Source organism: Castor canadensis, chromosome 16 (genome assembly GCF_047511655.1).
Source record: "Castor canadensis chromosome 16, mCasCan1.hap1v2, whole genome shotgun sequence".
In the NCBI taxonomy this organism is placed as follows: domain Eukaryota; kingdom Metazoa; phylum Chordata; class Mammalia; order Rodentia; family Castoridae; genus Castor; species Castor canadensis.
The window spans coordinates 38,260,222-38,281,240 of NC_133401.1; the positions used below are offsets into that span (position 1 = coordinate 38,260,222).

At 47.9% G+C, this 21,019-nt stretch overlaps 1 protein-coding gene across 2 annotated transcripts in view; it reads left to right on the forward strand.

Annotated features, from left to right (window-relative positions):
- The window catches only part of Ergic1 (endoplasmic reticulum-golgi intermediate compartment 1), a 107,680-nt gene that overhangs the window by 38,274 nt on the left and 48,387 nt on the right, over window positions 1-21,019 (forward strand). For both annotated transcript variants that reach the window (XM_074058603.1, XM_074058602.1), the window contains exons 2-3: window positions 14,909-14,970; window positions 20,699-20,771. In XM_074058603.1, the coding sequence (XP_073914704.1) occupies window positions 14,909-14,970; window positions 20,699-20,771 (135 nt within the window). The remainder of the gene's footprint in view (window positions 1-14,908; window positions 14,971-20,698; window positions 20,772-21,019) is intronic.

Below are 21,019 nucleotides of genomic sequence, written 5' to 3' on the forward strand. Positions count from 1 at the left end.
TCGCTTAAAGCTGGTGTCCATACTTAGCACTGCGAGGCCAGGCACTGGGCTTCCCAAGATGTGAAGACAACTTCTTGCCCTTGAAGAAGCCACAGCTTTAAGGGCAGGACGCCGACAGTGTAGATGAGGCAGGGTAGGTATGCTGTTCCTTCCTGAATGTGACACACACGTTTAATGACAGCATAGCACATAAAGGTGACAAGAGATTGATGCCCAAGGGCCATAGAAGCATTGAAGGTGGCAGAAACCACCTTCATGAACCTGATTGGAGATGGCTTCAACTCAAAGGGCATGTGTGAACTGAGTTCTAAAGAATTACTGGTGTCCTTGGATCTCCCTTCCTAATTCCAGCTGTCCCAGGAACCCGCTAGGTCTGCTCCCTGCCGTGGGGCCTTTGGCCTGCTCTGTCTTGTGCTGGGATGCTCTTTCTGGATATCCCCCATGGCTGCTGACTCATGTAATTCAGATCTCCATCTTCTCTTTTCCTTTTCTTCATGTTCTTGTGTTAAACGTGCCTCTCCCACTAGGATGAAAGTGAGGTGAAGGTAGGGAGTTTTGTGTCTGAGCACTGTTGTGTGCCCAGCACCTGTGACAGCACTTAGTACTCAGCAGTGATGGAAAGAATGAAAGAGCTGGAGAGGGGTGGGGGGGTGATGCGGACAAGAGCACACGGCACATGCAGGAGTGCAGAGCTGGGACAGAATGGGCCTTGGGGAACAAAGGGTGATGGTGGAGCAGTAGGTGGGAGGAGAGGCAGATGCTACCCACACACTAGGGCTATCCAGCCAAAGACAGGTCTCCTAAGACAGATCCTGGATCTCTGTCATCTTTTCATCTTATTACAGAGAAACTGACAATGCTGAGATGGACCTAAATGCAGGCCATTGGTCAGGCCAGGAGGTCACTGGAGTCCCTTTCCTATGCCCTTCTGTGTGGGATTGTTAGAAAAGTTTCACCTTTTAGTGTGACAGCCACACCTTGCTTTCTAAGTTACACAGCTGCCTATCCAGGCCCCTTTGCCACAATCTCCAGCCCTGCTGTGACTTTGTGCTCAGACAGAGGGTGCAAATCCCAACCTCAATTGAGGCCCCAACCTCAATGAGTGGCCTTGGGCTCTAGGGACCATGAACTCTTGTAGGAGCTGTCCCTTTGCCGGGGCCCCGCCCACTGTTTCTTTTGTAGCCCTGCTTCTACTTGTCTGTCTAGATTCATGGTCTTAGTCAGACAATTACTGTCTCTCCATAGTCTTTTCTGAACCTCAGGTTTGTTTTCTTGTTAAAAAAAAAAAAAATTGGAGACATGCCGGTGCCAGTGGCTCATGCCTGTAATCCTAGCTACTCAGAAGGCAAGATCAGGAGGATCGAAGTTCGAAGCCAGCCCCAGGCAAATAGTTCGGGAGATCCTATCTTAAAAACATCCTTCACAGAAAAGGGGCTGATGGAGGAGCTCAAGGTGTAGGCCCTGAGTTCAAACCCCAATACTGAAAAAAAAAAAAAAAAAAACAGAGATGGGCCTAGGTTTTATACCTTGCATGGTTTTGAAGATCAGATGAGACTATACAAGTCAGGATGTGGAGGCATTAAATGTCATTCTCCTTCCTTTCTGAGGGTCTTTGTCCTGTCCTCTGCTTTTACCCCAGACCTACTCAGAACTTGGGCTTGACTTACTTCCTGGGGTGCTAAGAATGTTGTCAAAAGGTGTCCTCACAGCACAGAGCAACTCTGAATCAAATGGGGAGGTGGCGGTGGAAGCCACCAGACATTTGTGCTCCCCCAGAGGGTCACCCTCTACAGGAATCTTGGCCATCTCCCCCAGTGTCCTCCTAGAGTGAGCAACACTGACACCAACGGTTTATCGCTTGTAAGCCTCTGAAAGGCCATGCCTGGCGGGGAGCCACGGGCATGAGCGTCCAACCCCGGAATAGCTTCTGCTGCGCAGTGTTTAAATACCATCTGTATTTTTATCCGATGATGGGTCAGTTTTGAAAACCCCCGCTCATGTTCTGCCCTCTAAGAATACATTTCCATTTATAGCGTCTGCACACGGATATTGGTGTGTCCTGGTCATGTGGGGCCAGGTGGCCATGTCCTGTTTCCAGTGTTTTGGAAACACTTCGGGGGCCCCTGTTGACCCCCACCTGGCACTGCCTGTGGCCTTGACAAGCGGGAAGCCAGACTCCAGTCCAAACCCTGGCCGCCTGTCTTTTTCCTGTGCCTAAGCTCATCTGGCTATTTCCAGGTGGGGGAGGCGCAGAGGGGTGTGGGCCCCTTATAGGAGGGCATCGCTGAGCACAGACAGCCAAGGCCTCCAGGGGCCAGCATGGAGTCTGGGGAGGCCAAGGAGGATCAGTGAACAGGCCCCTAGATCTCTCACCAAGGATCCAGTCCTGATTCTGCTTCTGTCTGGCTGTATGAGCCTAGACAAGTGGCTTAGCCTCTGAGCCTCCGCTTCTACATTTGTTGAAGGTGCTTCCTGAGTGGTGGGGAGGCCCCAGCGGGATAGACTAGGTCACTAAGCACTGCCTGGCTCAAGAGGCAGGCTCTGAGCCCGGCCTCTCCCAAACTGGGTTTTATGGAAGTCAAGATTCCTGCCCACCTCATCCCCACCCTGGTTTATGGAGGGCCCAGGAATCCGCAAACTCAACTGGCTTCCTGGGGGATTCTGAGGCAGGGACCATGCTTTCAGGTCCCTGGACCCTGGCTCTTTCACCTATCCTACATTGTGTCTTTGGGGCCTCCTCTGTGCTGGGAACTTTTCTAGGCAAACAAGGTTCCGCTGTCTTGTGAGAGAGGTGGAGGCAGGCAGAGGGCCAATCCACATAACGTAACAGAGGCTGAGACTCGAAGGGCTGTGAAGAAAAAGAACAAGTTATGGACATCGAAAGTGGAGTATTTCAGTTGGTGGACAGGCAGAAATGGCTTCTCCAACAGTGACATTTGAACACAGACTTACATGAACTTACATGAACAAGCCATGCTGCTTTGTGATGGAGGAACATTCCAGATACATTAGTCCCCGTTGCCCCCTTGTGAGGTTTTACTTACACGTGGTCAATGTCGGTCCAAAAATAGTAAATGAAAAATTCCACAAATAAAAAAGACATAAATTTTATATTGTATGCCATTCTAAGTAGTATGATAAAATCTGTTGCCCTGTTCTGTCTCACCTGGGATATGAAAGCTGTTTTGTGCAGTGTATCCATGCTGTGTACCCTACCCGCCCATTACTTGCTTAGTCACCATTGCAGTGACCGGAGTAACCGTGTTAGTGTCATTTATATGGCTCCAAAGCACAAAAGTAGTGATGCTAGCAATTTTATTACAGTGTAATGTTATAATTGTCCTATTTTATTATTAGTTATTATTGCTAAACTTATGTGCCTATTTTGTAAATTAAATTTATCAGAAGTGTGTGCAGGGATAAACATAGTAGATGTTTTTCTATGGCACAGTTTTAGACATACACTTGGGCCACAGATAAGGGAGACACCTGGAGAGAGAACGGCAGTTTGCTCAAGTTCTTTGTCTGACAAATAGCACCAAGTCAAACCCCTTCCACACCTCCTCTGTGTCTTTTGCATTTTATCTGTAGGGAGTGCTCTTGGCTAGAGTAACATAAACCCTAACTAACAGTGGCAGACAGAGATAAGAGTGTATCTGGTTTTTCTTACGTAACAAGAAGACCGGAGGTTTAGCAGTTGCTGGGATTAGTCCAGCATCTCTTCTGTTATATACACTTTTCCCTTGTGATTCCAAAAGAGCTGCCCCAGCCCCAGCTGTTACATTTGCATCCAATACCGTAAGATAGAAATGAAAGTAAAGGGGTTTGTGGCAGTGATATCTGACCCTTTCATCCTAAAACCCAAAGTTTCCTGCTCCAGCAGATTTCTGCTTCAGTATCATCGGTCAGAACCCACACTGCCTGGAAGGCTGGGGAGAAGAGTGTCAGGGTTATACTGAATCAGGATCCAGGAAGATGTATCTATAACATTTGATTAACATGCTTCTTAAAGTTCTCAAAATTTATAACAGTTACACATCTCACTTTTCCCTCTGATCTTTATTTATTGAGGAAACTGGATTGTTCTATAGACTCCCCCACAGTATGACCCCACATGACCTGCTCCTGGCATTTTCTGGAACCTGGCTGTTAGATCTGAACCTTGGTTAGATCCAGGGTCAGTTTTCTTGGCAAAAAGCATTCCCATGTGGCACTGTGAGTTTTTGCTTGTATTGAGCAGTTCAGAATATCTGGAGCCTTCTCTCTGAGGCTGATGGAGGGACCCACGCAGTGACAGTCCAGTCCATCCATCACAAAGTTCCCTGTCATTGCCTGAATCCAGAAGGCACACAGTGATGATTTTTCTAATTCTATTTATCCTACATTGATTCTTTGAAATTCTTTTATAAGATAGAACTTTGCCCTCATCAATTGTTTACCTACAAATACCTTTTGCACCCAAAGAAAAAAGTCAGAATAAATACTTTATACCAGGCATGGTGGCTTACGCCTATAATCCCAGCTACTTAGGAAGTAGAGGCTATAGAATTGTGAAATCAAGACTAGCCCATGGGAGGTTCTGGGTTCAATTCCCAGTACCACCAAAAAAAAGTAAGTATTTTCCCTTTGTTTACCAATTTTCAGAATAATGAGTTGGTGGCTTGCCACCTCTGACAATGCCCAATGAGGCTCTTGGGTATTTTTTGTTCTTGAAGTATCATATGAATTCCTGGATTATATCATGTATTGCATGTTTTGTAATCATGCCTATTATTTTTAAAAATGAAACACTTTTGTTGAGGTACAAATGACACCCCAGTAAAGGGCACATACTTAACGTGTGCAATTGGAGCAATGTGACATGTGTGCCCACCCTTGAAAGCACCAAGATAGTGACCACACTCAGCACTCCCCAAAGTTTCCTATGCCTGTCCAGAAACCTGTGATCCTCTGTCACTCGAGATTGATTTGCATTTTTTAGCATTTCATACTGATGGACTCACTGTGTCCCGAAGGTCACCTTGTACTCAGCACAGTGGTTCTGAGAATTCCCATGTTACATGCATCTGGTCTGCATTGCTTCTTATTCTGGCTGACACCTGTTTTATGATAGACCGTACTTTTTATCCATTGGCCTGTCGATGGTTGTTGGCAGTTGTGTTTGGCTATTACAAATGAAGTTACCACCGATGTTCATACAGGTACCTCCACATGGGCACAGACTTCTCTAGGGCAGGTACCTAGACTGGAATGGCTGGATCATGTGACAGGTGTGTGCCATGCTTTGAGAAAGGTTTGTCCCCACCAAATCTCCTGTTGAGGCTTCATTCCTAACATGCAGGTGTCAGGGGCTCCATCCTCATGAATGGATTAATGATTTTCTTCAGAGACTAGGTTACTTGGAGGAAGTGGGGTCTCGTGGGAGTGAGTGAGGTCTTATCAGACTGGATTAGTGACTAAGAATAGGTTCTTACAAAGCGAGCTGGGCACCTCCCTGTTGTCTCTCTCGCATACATACCCCTTCTGCACACACCCTTTTCCTCTCCAGTTCTCTACCACAGCATAGCACAAGGCCCTCACCATGAGGCCAAATAAGCTTCTTTTCTTTATAAACTATCCAGCCTTGGATATTTTGTTATAGCAGCAGAAAGTGGACTAAGATGGTGTGTGTTCAGTTTTTCAAGAAAATGCCAAGCTCTCCTCGGCAGGGTAGGAGAGTTCCGGTTGCTCCCCCTCCTTACCCACACTTGATGCGATCCTCTGAGATCAGCCATTCTAACAGGTGTAGCATCTCACAGAGACGTCAGCACTTTTCCTATGCTGGTAAATCTTTGGTGAAACATCTTTTCAAACCTTTTGGCCATTTTTAGTGGGATGTTAACCTTCTTATTACTGAGTTTTGAGAGTTCTTCATACTGGATTTAAGTCCTTCATCAGACGTGGCTCACATGTATTTTTTCCACTCTGGCTTGTCTCCTTAGTCTTTTAAAGAGCAGAAGTTTTTAATTTGATGAAACCTAATATATCACCTTTTTCTGTAGTGAATCATGCTTTGTGGTGTCTCATCTAAAAAGTCCTGTCCTCAAATCGCAGATTTTCTCCTGTACTCCTCTACTCAGATCCAACTTTGTTCTTTTTCAAAGCTGCTTTGACTCTCCTAGGTCCTTTGCATTTCCATGACAGTCTCAGAGTCAGTGTTCCAATTTGTACAGAAATGCCTGTGGTGACTTTCAGTGGGATTGAGTTGAACCCATCAGTCAGTTGGGGGAAATTACCAACCCTGACCCATGAACGTGGTACATTTCTCTCTCTCTCTCTCTCTCTCTCTCTCTCTCTCTCTCTCTCTCTCTCTCTCTCTCTTTCTTTCTCCCTGGCAGTACTGGGGGGCTTGAACTCAGGGCCTCATGCTTGCTAGGCAGGCACTCTTAGCACCTGAGCCATTCCACTAACCATTTTTTGTGAAGGGTTTTTCAAGATAGGGTCTCGCAAACTTTTACCTGAACTGGCTTTGAACCCAGATCCTCCTGATCTCTGCCTCCCGAGTAGCTAGTGCCAGGCTCCATCTACATTTATTTATGTCTACTTTAACTTCCCTCAGCAACATTTTCAGGTTTTCAGAATGTGGATCTACGTCAACCTTTGTCAAATTTATCCCTGAATATTTAATACCTTATTGCATCTCCTAGAAATTGTAGCTTAACCATTTGTATAAATTTTTGGTTTCACCTTCTATTTTTTCTTTTGGAATATATAAACAAGGATGTAAAATTTTTATCACTATCCCCACCCTCGCACACACAAACACACACACAAAGTTTCACAAAACGCAGCATTTGACCTTTGCCTTTTTCCTCGTACGGTGTCCTGGAGATTCTTCATTCTCTTAGCAGCTCTGTCAGCCTCCACTTTGTGGGGGATGTATGGCACTTGCACCCATCGGTCCCCTTGTTGGGATGTTTGGACCATTTTTAGGTGTTTGCTGTTACAGCTTGTGCTTTGGTGCATAGCCTTGGGCAGAGCTATTTCATATTTTTACGTGGGATTTACTGGGTGTCATTAATGGTCAGGCCCTGTATGACCCACAGGAGACTCAGAGACAAATCTAACCCGCCCCAGCCCAACCAGAGTGCAAGGCCTTACAGCTGTCTCAAGGCTGGGCCAGGAGACTGCTCAGAGCCCAAGGAGATGGGGAGGTTGCCTTGGGGTGCGGAGTGTGGCTTCGGGGCCTTCTGGAAGCCCTGCTGTCAGATTCACTCCTCTTCCTCTTTGACCAGACTTGGTCTTTGTGGGAAGGAGGAGGAGGGGAAAGGCCAGAACTCTGTGGTCAGCCAGGATATTCTGGGATGGAAGAGGTCACTGTAGAATGATGGGGCAGAAGTGGGGACTGCCAGAGCTGGGAGGTCATGCTGAGGATAGAGACCACCAGGTGAGCACTAGGGTTTGGGGGAGACCTGCAAAGGCTGTGGTGGACAAGAAAATGTTATCACATTAGTGATAATGCATTACACAGCTGTGTGTCCTAGGGGCCACTGCGCCAGCCTCCCTCAAATCCAGACCTTTCTCCTCCACCTCCCGGCCCATCTCCCTCCTCCAGGCAGGCATGTGGGAGCTGGAAAGGAGCGCATGTCCTGCAGCCAGACTTGGGGAGCTCAGATCCTCACCCTGCATCTTGGGAGGAGTGATATTATCTGCCACACAGGGTTATAAAAATAAGATGAGGCTGGCGGAGTGGCCTAAGTAGAGCGCACCTACCTAGCAAGTGTGAGGCCCTGAGTTCAAACCGCAGTACCACAATAAATAAATAAATAAATTGAGATGAGGTAATGCATACACGGTGTAAGCCCGAGGCCTGGTGCATAGTAAGCCTTCACAGTGAGGGTCGCCACGGAGCTCCAGTTGCTATCATTATTATTTATTATTATTATTATCATTCTTCTTACAAAGCTCTTCCACCTGGGCAGGAGACAGACGGACTTTTATTCCACTCAACAGAGAGGAGAGTGGTGTGAGCGCATATTAGCAGTCTGGATGTCAAGGTCGGGATTCTGGTGGTTGGGGTTAAGAATGATTCCAGGGCTCACTCGGCTGGGTGCCTCTGGGCCCTTCGCCACCAGTGCTCACACGTGCCCACTCCTGCCCGTGCACACACACCAGCGCGTCCCTGCTCTAGTGGCTTTCAGTAAGGTGGAGCGAATGAGCAAGAGAACGAGTGTGTTTTTCACCTCATTCCTGGCACTCGCCACCTAGGGCTCTGCCAGGCTGCTTGCTAGGCAGGGCCTACTAGGCTGAAGCTCCAACTAAGAGCCTTAATGTCTATTTTGGGGACAAATGACCTTCCACTTCCAATGACTTGCTCCTAAATGGTGTCTAATTTCATTAAACCTTGGAAACAGTGACATCACACGGTCCGGCCCTGGAGCCACCCACAGATGGCAAACCAGAGTGACCCGAGATTCATGCATGAGAACAGGGGAGACATGAGGTCCCCACCAGGAAAAGTTAAAATAGCCAAACTGAGACATTCTGCTATGAAAAGAAATTACAGATGACATCTATTAGTCAGACATTGCCAGCAGCAGCTTCCTCGCCTAAGAGCAGGGAGGACATCGAGTTTATTTGGGGTCAGCCCGTGTAGCTACCTCCCTCTATAGGCTAGAGGTGTTCTATGAAGTAAATCCGTGCTCTCACTGACGTCTGGGACCAGCGCTGACATATGTTCTCGTGACACTGGCTTATCCCAAGGTGTGATGAAGCTAGAGGCCTGGCTTTGCCCGACATTGTATTTTGCACAAAGTAGTGACGTTTAGACTTACTACACCCTGTAATTAGCTACACTGTCAGTCCAGGTGGCCTTATCTTTTTCCTGTGGCTTCCTTTGCCTGGTTTTTTTTCATGTAAGCTCTGCCTTCTCAGTCAAGAAGGGACTGGGAAGGACTGTAACCCCAGGTTCAGGCTGCAGCCTTGACCTCGCTCAGCAGAATGGCTCTCAGAGGACACAGGGTTGACAATGAGTTCCCATGTGTGATGTTCTAGTCCACAGAGAACAGGCTCTCTCCGCTGCAGCACTGTGGCCCCTTGGGCTGATCACTGTTCCTCTTGAGGGGCTATCCTGGTGTCCCCCAACCCCAGTGCTGGTGATGAAAATGACTCTAGACATTGCCACACTCCTCTGGGAGGCAGTTGTTCCAGAATGGGGACTTCTGTCATACAGCCTTTTAAGGACATGAGCTATATCAAGGAGTCACAAGCTTTTCACAGGCTTGTTTGAATTGTAAATACTCTTTAAAAAAAAAAATGAGACAGTCACTATGTTGCCCAGGCTGGGTTTAAGTGACCCTTTTGCCTCAGCCTCCTGAGTACCTGAGACTACAGATGTGTACCACTGTGCCTGGATATTTTAAGTAGTCTTGAGATTAATTACACCTTGAACTGGGCAAGTCAGTCTTATTGACACTTGTGTTTTCTGAAAGATGAGTGGTGGCACACGGTGATCTTAGGGAACCTTCTAGAGCTAGCAGTGGAGAGTGTTGAGGGCAGGAGATCCCATGGTCCCATGGGGTCTGCTGTCTGCCATCCAGGCAGTATTCTTAATCCAGTGGACTATTTTCTTGCTTTAATTTAAGCCTATTTTTGTCTTTTTTTCCACTGTGAAAATTTCTAAATGTTCATCAAAGTAAAAAGAGCAGTATTGTACAAGAAACTGCTATATGCCTGTTGCCTGCCTTAACCATTGCCTGTTCTGTCTTCCTCTCATTTTTTGTTTAGGTTTACTTTGGTTTTGGTTTTGGTTTTCGAGACAATGTCTTGCTAGGTAGCCTAGGCTGGCCTCAAAGTAAAAATCTCTTGCCCCCACCTCCTCAGTGCAGTAATTACAGGTATGAACCACCACACCTGGCTTCCTCTGGTCTTTAAGACCAGTCTGTGGCCTTACCCTTGTGCTGACCTGCCTGTTGGCTCAGTTCACCAAGGGCCTGGACTGGGCAGAGAGGACAGCTAAAAGGCAAAGGCCTAGGCCTGCCCCAGAAGGACCTCACAGGTGGTGGGAGGGCAGGGAGAGAGAACATTTCATTTTACTTGACAGTCATGAAGAATCTATCCTCAGCTTTCTCTGGCCAAGGCTATGCAGTGCAGTTCTTTAGCCTTTCCTCCTAAAAGAAGTATGTCCTCTCAAATGACCCGCTCTGTGCCCACATCGTTGGGAAAAGCAGCAAACACATAAATGAGGCCTGGGAGTAGATGTGTGCTCAGTTAGCCAAGCTACAACCCCTCAGCCCTACCTGTAAAATGGGACAACAACCCCCAGCTCAGAAGTCACTCGTGAGAACATGCTATATGCGGACCTAGAATGGCCCTAGCATGTAGTACGTTCGTACTAAGGCTTCCTTGCCCTCCTTCTTTCTCTTTACCCCTTCCTCTGCATTCTCTTGTTGGTTGGGTGGCCACAATTGAGCACTCACCATGGCAAGGGACTGACTAGTATGAGTCAGAGAGGATGGACAGCTCACTTCCTGGTCTGTCACATGCCTGGGGTTCTCACCAGACTCCTGGTGGCCCAGTTTCTCAGTGACATTCGCTACTGACTCACTTGGCTGTGGTCAGCCCCAACACCAGGGTCCTCTTCAGCACTCCCTTTACCCCACCACAGTTCTCCAGCGTGGGTCTGTCACGTGGGAGTAGAGTCATTATTAGTGTACCTTGTGTTCAGGTGGCCCTTCCCAAGGGGCCAGAAGTGAGACAGGGACCTTTTATTTATCTGTTTACTTATTTTTGCAGTACTGGGACTTGAACTCAGGGCCTTGCGCTTGCTAGGCAGGTGCTCTACCACTTGAACCACTCTGTCAGTCCTCCGTTATTTTTTTTTTAATATCTTTAACTTGTTTTGAAATAATTTCAGACTTTTTCCCCCAAATTGTAAAACTAGTACAAAGAGTTATCCTATGCCATTTAACCAAGCTTCCCCAAAGGTGAACATCTTACAAAATGCTATGGTCTCGATCTTAAATGTCCCCAAAAGGTTATGTGTTAAAGGCTTGGTCCCCAATGCAACAGACTGGATCATGAGGACTCAGACCTCACAGTGGATTAATCCACCAACGGATTCAGAGCTGATAGACTCTTGGGAGGTGGTAGAACTATAGGAGGTGGGCTTGGCTGGAGGAAGCAGGTCACTGGGGACATTCCTTGGAACAGTGTATTGTGTCCCCAGGCTCTTACTCTCTCTGCATCTGGCAGCCATGAGCAGCCTTGCCTGCCACATGCTCTGCCGCCATGATGTTCTACCTCATTTCAGGCCCAGAGCAGTGGAACCAAGCAAATATGGCCTGAGACCTCTGAAACCATGAGCCAAAGGAAACTTTTCCTCCTTTAAGTTGATTTTCTCAGCTATTTTGTCACAGCAATGGAAAGTTGACTGTCACATGTAGCCGTAATACCATTATCAAAACCAGGACAGTACATCATTCGGTTCTATTGACTAAGCAACAGACCTCACCCAGAGATTCTTTTTCTGAGGCAGAGATACAGAACTAATAGGATTCCGTGCCAGATTTAGTGTCTCCTTAGTCTCCTCCAATGTGAGACAGTTCCTCTGTCTTTATTTAACCTCTATCTCATACTCTGACAAATGCTGGTCACTTGTCACTTTGCACTTGCCTGCTGTTTTGTGAACAGATTGCACTCCCCATGGCAGATGAGACACCCACAGTGGTGATGTTCTGCGTCCCAGGCATAGCATATGAGGAGGCACCCGATGGTGCTCTGTTTCCTTCCTGGTGATGTTCATGTTCTTTGCTTGGTTAAGATGTTGTCCTGGAAGAAACTGAGGTCAGGCAAGGCAACAGCAGTTTTCTGCATGTCCAATGCCAAGTTGGAGCAAAGTGAGAGATAATACCCCTCCCACTGCCATCCCCCTCCCCACATCACTGCCTGTGAAGACCCCCTGTGGCCTCTGCCCTGGCCTATGGTGTCTTTTCTAAGATACAAGGCCAACTATGTCCTTGAGCTCTGCAGGGCTTGTCAGCCTACAAGGACTCAAACTGGGCCCGGACCTCATTTGATCTGCAGTCTGTCTTGTCTCTCCTGCATGGTGTCATCCCAACATTTGAGAATTTGGGAAGTTCTGTCCAAATTTTGAAATTTTGAGCTTCTCTTGGAAAATCAGGAGATCTGGCCACCCCACTACAAGCCCACAAACTCCACCAGCTCCTTGACAGAGGCTCCTTGGCTTACGATGGGGTGTGCCCCAAGAAACCCATTGTAAATATCATAAGTCAGAAACACATTTAATACATCCAACTTCTGACCATCATCCTTAGCATGCCACGTTAAACATGGTCAGAGCGCTGTGTTAGCCACAGTTGGGCAAAACCATCTCACACGAAGCCTGCCTTCTAGTAAAGTGCTGAGTGGCTGAAATACTGAATTCAGCACACTGTAGAGTGTAAGTTCTTCTCCCCTCTCCCCCCCTCATCTCCCCCACTCACTACTACTTCCCAGCCTTGAGCTTGGGTCAGACCACACCTTGATACAGTGTGAAAAGATCCAAACCCGAAAGTCCGAGGACGATTTCTACTGAATGCAAATCACTTTCACACCATCGTCAAAAATCATTGTTGACCCAATGTAAGTCAGGGAGCATCTAATCAGCTGAAGCCCGGTGGTGGGGCTGGGAGTTGTTTTATCCCAATCCCCCACAGCCAAGTTCATCATCCTCTGACAACCCCCACAGTGGGTTACCTGCCTGTCCCCTCCACTAGCACTTAGCTGAGTGTTGTGACCTGGCACCCAGGCCCCTCGCACTGGGGCCTCTCAGGTCTCCTCCCTCCAGTTCCCTGCACCTGTCCCATGGGGGAAGTTAGCACAGTGCCAGGCACCCTGGGCTCTGCCCTACTCTTGGCCTTTGCTGTTCTCACTCCCTGGGCTCCTCTTTCCCTCTGCCCACCTCCTCCTGCTGCTCTGGGATGAGGGAAGCCTCATCATGGCTTGGTGAGGGGGCTCTGGGACCTCCAGTGCCTCCAGGTGACCCCCGAGGGAGTTCCACGTCATTCTTACTCCTCCTCTTTCCTTGTCTCTGTTGCTAAGTAGTCAGTTCACAGGGCTAAGGACTAATTTTTATCTCCATGTCTCTAGTGCCTAAAAGACGGCTTAGCACACAGTAGGTGCTTTGTAGTTGTAAATCAAATAAGGCTCAATAATAGCACCCTCAAGTTCTCACCTAGCACTTCCTGGGTGCCAGGTACGGTTTGGAATGCCTTCTACAAACCCAGGCACTTGGCCCTCACCACTGTGCTGTGGGGTCATTACTGCTGGTGTCCCATTTCACAGACAAAGTAACTAAGGCACAGAGTAGCTAAGTGATATGCCCAAGGTCACACAGTGGTGGAATCATGGTTGAACCCAGGCAGTCTGACCCCACAGTGCATGCTCAGACCTCTACTAGATCTCTCATGGTTGAAGGGGGTCCTCATTTCAGAATAAAAACGGAGAGTAGGTATGGATAGTTGAGTAACATGGACAGAACCTCCTGACCAGGCCCCAGCCCTAGTTTCCCATGCCCTTAGGGTTATAAGCACAAAACGGGTAGCAGAGAAAGTGGGATCTTTTTAACCTGGCAGCCCCAGGGATTTTCTGACGGGGCTTAGGAAAGTGAGCAAGGTTCACGTGTTGGGCAGCAGACCTGATGCAAGACTACCAGGTCCTTGCAAAGGGTTTAGCAGGGCGCTTTTTTTTTTTGTTTGTTTCCCAGTCATCAAAGAGGAACCACACCCTGGCTTGTCACCAGCCTCTCCACCAAGTCAAGTTATACCTGAGAGCCTGGGAGTGTATGTAGACTGAGGGCACTGTTGATAAGTAAATCTGTGTGAGCACTGGTCTGCCTCTCACATTCAAGGGAAGGGAAAGAAGCCAAGTGCGTGGGAGCCCTCTCTGCACTCCATCAAATCCTTTACAGACATGTGTTTCCTTACTCCTCCTAGTAGCTTTGCAGGGTTTAGCAGGAGTAGTCTTATTTCTGCAAATGAGGAAACTCATGCTCCAAGAGGTAAAGTCATTTGCCTCAGGTCACACGGTGAGGAAGAGAACCAATCAAGATTTGAACTAGGGCACTCTGATTCCAAGGGCCTTAATGCTTCAATAGTTGTTGGTGAAACAGGGCCAGAATTAAACTCCAAATTTTTCCCCTATACCCCACCACTTCCCTCAGCCATGGTGGCAGCCACAGGAAAAAAAGGTAGCTGTTCTCCTGGGGAAGAAAACCAAAGGAGACAAGACCAGTCCTGCCACCGGGGCTCCCAGCTGGATTTCATTCTAAGCCCATGTCTAGAGTTAAGAAAAATCTTCAAGGAGCTAGCAGGGGTGCATGAAGAGGAGGAGGAGGTGGAGGCAGGAGAGAGAAGAGTTGGTGGAGAGGAGGTGCAGAGCAGAAGGCAGTGCCAGCATAGAACTCAAGAGATGGAATGTTTCCCTGTTCTTTGGCATCCGAGGCCCCCAAGGCTCAGCTGTCCAGTTCACTCCACATTTACTGATCCAGTGCCTACTGAGTGCTAGGCCCATGTTAGGATTTGGGGACACTGCCAGAGCAAAAGATCCCTGCCCTCAGGAAGATTGCACTCTGGTAGGGAGAAGACCAACCAAGAAGCATAAACAGATGGACAAGGTCATTTGTGATGACTTTGGATATAAGTGTCATGAGGAAGATACAATAAGGGAAGGGCGGTATTGGAGCGAGGCTTCCATCAGAGACGGGTCTCCTAAGACTTCTTCATCAGAGGTGGGCTGGAGGAGCATGAGGAATTGGTTTGGGGAAGCACTGTGGCTTGCTGACCCAGGAGGCATGTAGTCAGCACCCTACCTGCTGCCTCAAGGCCCACACTTTGTGCCCATCTCACCCTAGTCTGTTTCTTCTCTGCAGGTTTGACATCTACAGGAAGGTGCCCAAGGACCTTACGCAGCCAACGTACACCGGGGCCATTAGTGAGTAATTGCCCTGTAGCCACTGCCCCCACCCCTACATGTCCCCCCAGCTGGCTGAGTGTCCTCTGTGCAGAACTCTAGATCAGGGAGGAAAGAAGGAAAGCTGGGGGGAGGGGAAGGCACACAGAACAAGTGCTCTACCACTGAGCTACGCCCTCAACCCCCAAATCCAAAACTTTTTGAGTGTTGACATGATACTGCAAGTGTCCACCCCTGGCCTTGTGTGATGGGTCACAGCCAAAACACAGGTGCACTAAATATATTACACAGATTACCTTCAGGCTATGTGTATTATAAGGTGTCTATAAAACATAAATGAATTTCGTGTTTAGACTTGGGTCACATCCCATGTTATCTATCTATCTATCTATCTATTTATATATATATATATATGTGAGTATTCCAAAATCTGAAAAACTCTGAACCCAAAACACTGCTGAGCCTGAGCACTCCACAACCCACCTGTAATAGTTGCCCTGGGAGAGGAAAGTGAAGCTTGGGTGGAAGAGAGGTTTGCTTTCATTTTCATACCTTTGGGACTAGTTGAGTTTCTCCTAACAGTGTTTTGATGTGCTTTGAAAACAAATCACAAAAACTGAGTCACAGTTTTTGGTTTCTACAGACCATTCTTCAGTTAAAGGAACTAGTTCCTGTGCTAGGCAGGAAGGTGCACTGTGAGCCTGCAGGAGCTCACCTAGGACCAGAGCCGTACAGTAATAAGCTTAGCCACACTGTTGGTCTCAAACCAAAGAATGAAGGAAAAGGCCTGGGAGTCTATACTGATAGAAATTAGCGGGGAGAGGAGGTAAGTCTTCCTTACAGAACGGTTCCAAATAATGGTGTAGATCCTAGCCTATGCAAGAGGCAGAGTTAATTCCCCCCTCCTTGAGTGTGGGCTGGATGTAGCAACTTGCTGCTGAAGAAGAGAGAATACAAATTTAAAATTGAAGCTTTACTGTAGCCAAACCTGGAGATACCACCTCACCCAAGTGAGGAAGGCTGGCATCAGTCATCAGTCACGTGGACGTCATGTTCCCCGATGTGCTATGCGGAGGTGCCACACTTCCGTGGGATCTTCCCCAAGAAGCTACCACCCAGGCAGGTCGTGAGAAAGCACCCACATCCCAGATTGGAGGAGGTGGGGTTCTATGGGATGCCTGACTGATGCTCCCAAAGGGACATGCCTTAAAAAACTGAGGCAAGACCAAGGAACTGTCACAGATGAGAGAAGAAGGACCCAGGATGCGTGAACTCAACGTGGGATCCTGGGTCATTTTCCTGGACTAGAAACAGAAAACTGGTGAAATCCAAATAAAGACTGAGCTGAGTTAAGGTGCTGCATCAAGGTTAATCACGTTATTTTGAGAGTGCTGTTGTTATGTATGATGCTGACATAAGGGGAAGCCAGGAGAGGGCTACGTGGAAACATGTATTGCATCTATTATCAGTCCCCACTAGGAAGTGTATTTAAACAATACCCCAAAGCAAACCAGTGCCACCCTGGGAGCGGGGATGCCTTCGCTTCAGTTTTCAGAAAGAATGAGTTCATAGTCCAAGTGACTCAGCTGAAGTTCCTGAGCCTCAGCTTGTAGAAGGTAGGACGCAGGTGGGCCCTCGGACCCCAGCCCTGCGTCAGAACAGGGACCAATCAGATTAGTGTCACTGCCTCCCAGGTGAGGCCATTCTCAGGTGGGAGGTGAGTCTGGGGATCTCCCTGCCACCTCCCTTTGGCCCTTTTCAGCCCTCCCTCCGGCTGGGTTTGTTTAGAGGCTATGAGTGTCTTAGGAGACCTAGAAGGATAAAGGACTAGGCAGCCACACACAACAGACAGCATGTCATACATGCTTTCCCATCAAGCAGATCTGGGTTCATCCTCCCACCTAGTGGCCGTGTGGCCTTGGGCAAGTCACTTCACTTCTCTGAGGCTCAGTTTCCTGATGTGGGGTTGAAGGGATATCAAGCCTGGCTGATGTGGGCACATAAGCCCTCAGTGTGTGGACAGTGCCCCTCAACTTGTCACTGTCCTAGGGGCTAAGGAGAATCACAACAGCTTGACCACTCCCAAGGAAAGGAAATTAAGGGGAACACGAAAGGAAAAGTGCTCGCTTAAGTTATGAGAAGCAAGGCTCTCTGTCCCCTCTTACTTTCCTCAGCCCTGCAGCCTCCCCTCATCTAATGTGCCCAATAATCAGGTATGTACCCTTCTAGAACTTTCTAAGTACACACCAAAAGCACTGCTTCGTTCACAAAGGGAGCTAGCTGTGTGCACATTCTTCCTCTCTGTTTCTTCAGTGATACCTCCTGGATGCCCTTCCTACCAGGATCAAGGTTCCACTTCTATCCAGCTGTGTCCTAGTCCATCCATGGCTGACCTGTGGTTTATGTAACCAGCCCCTCAGGGTGGACCTTCCTGATTCCAGTCTGTTGCCATTACAGATATCCTTATCCGTGTCTTTCTGCATCCTTATATGGCGATTTCTGTAAGGTAACTTTCCTAGGAGAGGCATTCCTGGGTCAAAGGGTATGTGCGTTTTCACCGTTTACAAGGACCTGCCAAGTGGCCCTCCAGGGAAGTGGGCTGATGTGCGTCCCCAACCACAGTGTGGGACCTTACACAAGAGGACAGGCAGGAGGCACAGGAAGCCAGCCCCTCGCTACCACTGAGTGAACAAATATTTATTAAGCAGAGACTGGGGCCGGGCCCCATGCCAAGTGCTGGGACCCTGTTGATAAATGGTCTTCAACTTTGTCCTTGAGCACACAGCAGAGCAGGCGGCAGACTCACACACATGCCATTTCGTTCTGTTGCAATGATGCTATTAATAACTGAAGGAAAGTGCAGGGTTACTGAGAACAGCCAAGCAGGATTCACCTTTTGTCTCCGCCACTTACACAGTGTGACCTTGAGCCCATGTGACCTTGAACAAGTTCCTTAACCTTCTGGCAGAGCTCAATCTCTAGTCCAGTGCTCCTTCTGCCAGCTGTCCCTCACTCCCTGCTAGCTAGCAAGCATTCTCTTGGGGTCGCATTCCTGCTGGCCAGGGCCTGAGTCAGTTTCAGAAGACGTCTGGAGGCAGAGAGACTCCAAGCTTTGCCCAAACATGGATGGAAAACCTTCATCCAGCCCTCACTGTCCGAGGCCCTTCTGGCAGGAATACTGGCCACCTGCCTTCATGTTTTCCATGCATTCCTTCCTTCGACAAATATTTATTTCATACCTTGTCTGAGAGCCACTGGCTAGATGCTGAGGCCACCATGGGTACGGAAAGCTTGTCTCTGTTGCCCATTCTGGGTTGGGGACAGAGCAACATAATAAAGCAGGTGTGATCAGCTCTTGCCATTTCTTGGGTCTCATCTGAGCAGACTTGGTGCTTATCATGTCCACCTGATGGGTGGACCAGGCCAGGCTTCCATCCAGAAAAGCACAATGGATCTAGAAAGAGGACTTCTCATCCAGGCCCCACCTTCAGCCTGGACAGAGTTAGGGCCATGCCTCTCTGAAGGCACAGGGCAGGGAGAACAGCTAGTCAGCATTGGCCATCAGAACCACTCCCTAGATTGTACCTGTTCAGCATAATAGCATCCAGTGATAGTGGGAATGAGTCGAGGTGTGGGTCCTGCATGGCACAGGTTAGAAAAGTGAGCCCATGGCTCATGCCTGTAATCCTAGCTACTCAGGAGGCAAAGATCAGGAGAATCTGGGTTGGAAGCCAGCTGGGGCAAATAGTTTATAAGACCCTATCTGCAAAAAGCCCATCACAAAAAAAGGGCTGGTGTAGTGGTTCAAGGTGTAGGCCCTGAGTTCAACCCCCCCGCCACCCCAAAAAAATACAAGGTCCAGATGGAGATACTCTGCCTGTTCAGCAGAATTCTTCTCCAGAGAGTGTGAAAACCATAGATGGTGGGGGTGGAGGGGGACCAGAAGCTAGGAAAGGCAGGTTGGCAGCTGAGTTTCTCCAGTGGATTTGTGCAGCAGCTGGAGAAGACATTTACACTTAATTTCCACGCCATTAAAAAAAAATGGCTCCTGTGTAAACTGAGGTGGGGCCTGTTTAGATAGCTTGCTGAGCTAGCAAAGCATGGTTGAAGGGTATGGCTGTTATGTCATTGTTCATTTAGAGATAAAAAGGGATTTTGAAAACATATATTTATATAAACAATACATTAATATATAATATATAGGTCATTATATAGCACGTGCTCATAACACATTAATGTTTGTGTATATATTAATATTTATATGGATGCTTATATGCCCATGGGAGGACACGAGACTATCACAGGGATGGAGGGTGTCAGATCAGGAGACCACCTCACACAGTTTGGCTTTTTATATGGCTGGGACTTTTTCTTATAATATGCACACATTACCTTTTTTTTCAAGAAAGCAAAACCCTTAAATGCTGCCCCCATATTTGTAGAGACTCAGTGAGCAGTTTGAGAGTGCCCCACCCTTCACCTGGAGCCTAAGTTTTGGGTTCCTTTTCTCAGCACTTGCCTTTAGAAGATGGGGTTCCAATCCTGATTCACATGCCCCCAAATAGGGCCAGTGTCATCTTCTCTCTGAGCCCCCATTTCTATACCCCTAATGTGGGCTGGGCTTCCTGGTCAGTGTAACATGACAGGGTGTCTCTGGATACACCCATGGCAGGGCATACAGTAGGTGCTCAACAAATATTGTTCACTTCCTTCTACATTCAGAATGCCTGTTGGCTGTTTTTAAGACAGATAAGAAGGTAGATAGATAGGAAGGGAGGTAGGGAGATAGATATAGATAAACACGGATGCTCTTTGGTTTATAATGGAATTATGTCCCAATAAGCTTATCATAAGTTGAAAATAGTGTTAAGTCAAAAGTATATGAAATTCACCAACCTGCAGGCCATTGTACCACAGCAGTGCAGTCCCTGTGTTGACCATGGGGCTGCTGGGAACTGCAGCTTGCTGCCATGGCCAGCATTGAAATGGAGTTCTGCCTATCACTGGCTTGGAAAAAGATCCGAATTCCAAGTGCAGTTTCTACTGAATGTGTGTTGCTTTCACCCCATTGTAAAGTTGAAAAATCCCCAATTGAGCCATCACAAGTGACCACCTGCATATAGACAGTCCATCGGTGGCAAACACGTCGCCGCAGCTTCAGAGGCAGGGAAGTAGAAGGGAATGGTGGCAAACTGGTGGAGTCAGACCCTGTGTGGAACAAAGGCGGGTGTCTGCAGAAGTCAGAAATCTGGACTTTTCCATGAAATCTCAGTTCAATTCAATTCAATTGGATTGAGTTTTATATATTTTTGACTTAACGCTATTTTCAACTTATGATAAGCTTATTGGGATGTAATTCCATTATAAACCAAACAGCATCCATGTTTATCTATATCCAATTCAATTCAATGTGAACTCCAAATTTTGAAATACATATCACTCAAACTTCATAGAACACCTTAGTAGCCACCGCAAGTTTTACTTCAGGGCGACTGCCATATTAGAAAACACTGAGGAAAAGAGCCAGGCTGGTGGAGGGGGACTTGCTTTCTGCCCTAACGCCAGAGTTAGGTCAGTACCAGTGGCAGCTACCTTGCTGGAGTTGGGGCTGCTTCGTCCTAAGGTCACAGTGAGAGGGGGCCTTGGGGCCTATGTCCTGGGGCCTGTGAGCAGTGGAAGGGGTAGGCAGGGCTGGCCTCCCCTCTTGTGCCCACCACCCTTCCCTCTGACTCTGTGTTGTTTTTCACAGTCTCCATTTGCTGCTGCCTCTTCATCCTCTTCCTCTTCCTTTCGGAACTCACCGGATTCATCACAACAGAAGTGTAAGTCATTCTTTCCTAACACGGCATTCTGGGCTTTCTGGGTTCCCAGGCGAGAAGAGGGAGGGGGTTTTAAAAGAGACAGAAACCTCTGAACTGTCCAAAATCTGTTCCCAAGCTTGGTTTGTTTCTGTTTTTTTGGGTTTTTTTTGCAGTCTTGAACTCAGGACCTACACCTTGAGGCACTCCATCAGCCCTATTTTTGGGAAGGGTTTTTCGAGATAGGGTTTCACGGAACTATTTTGCCCAAG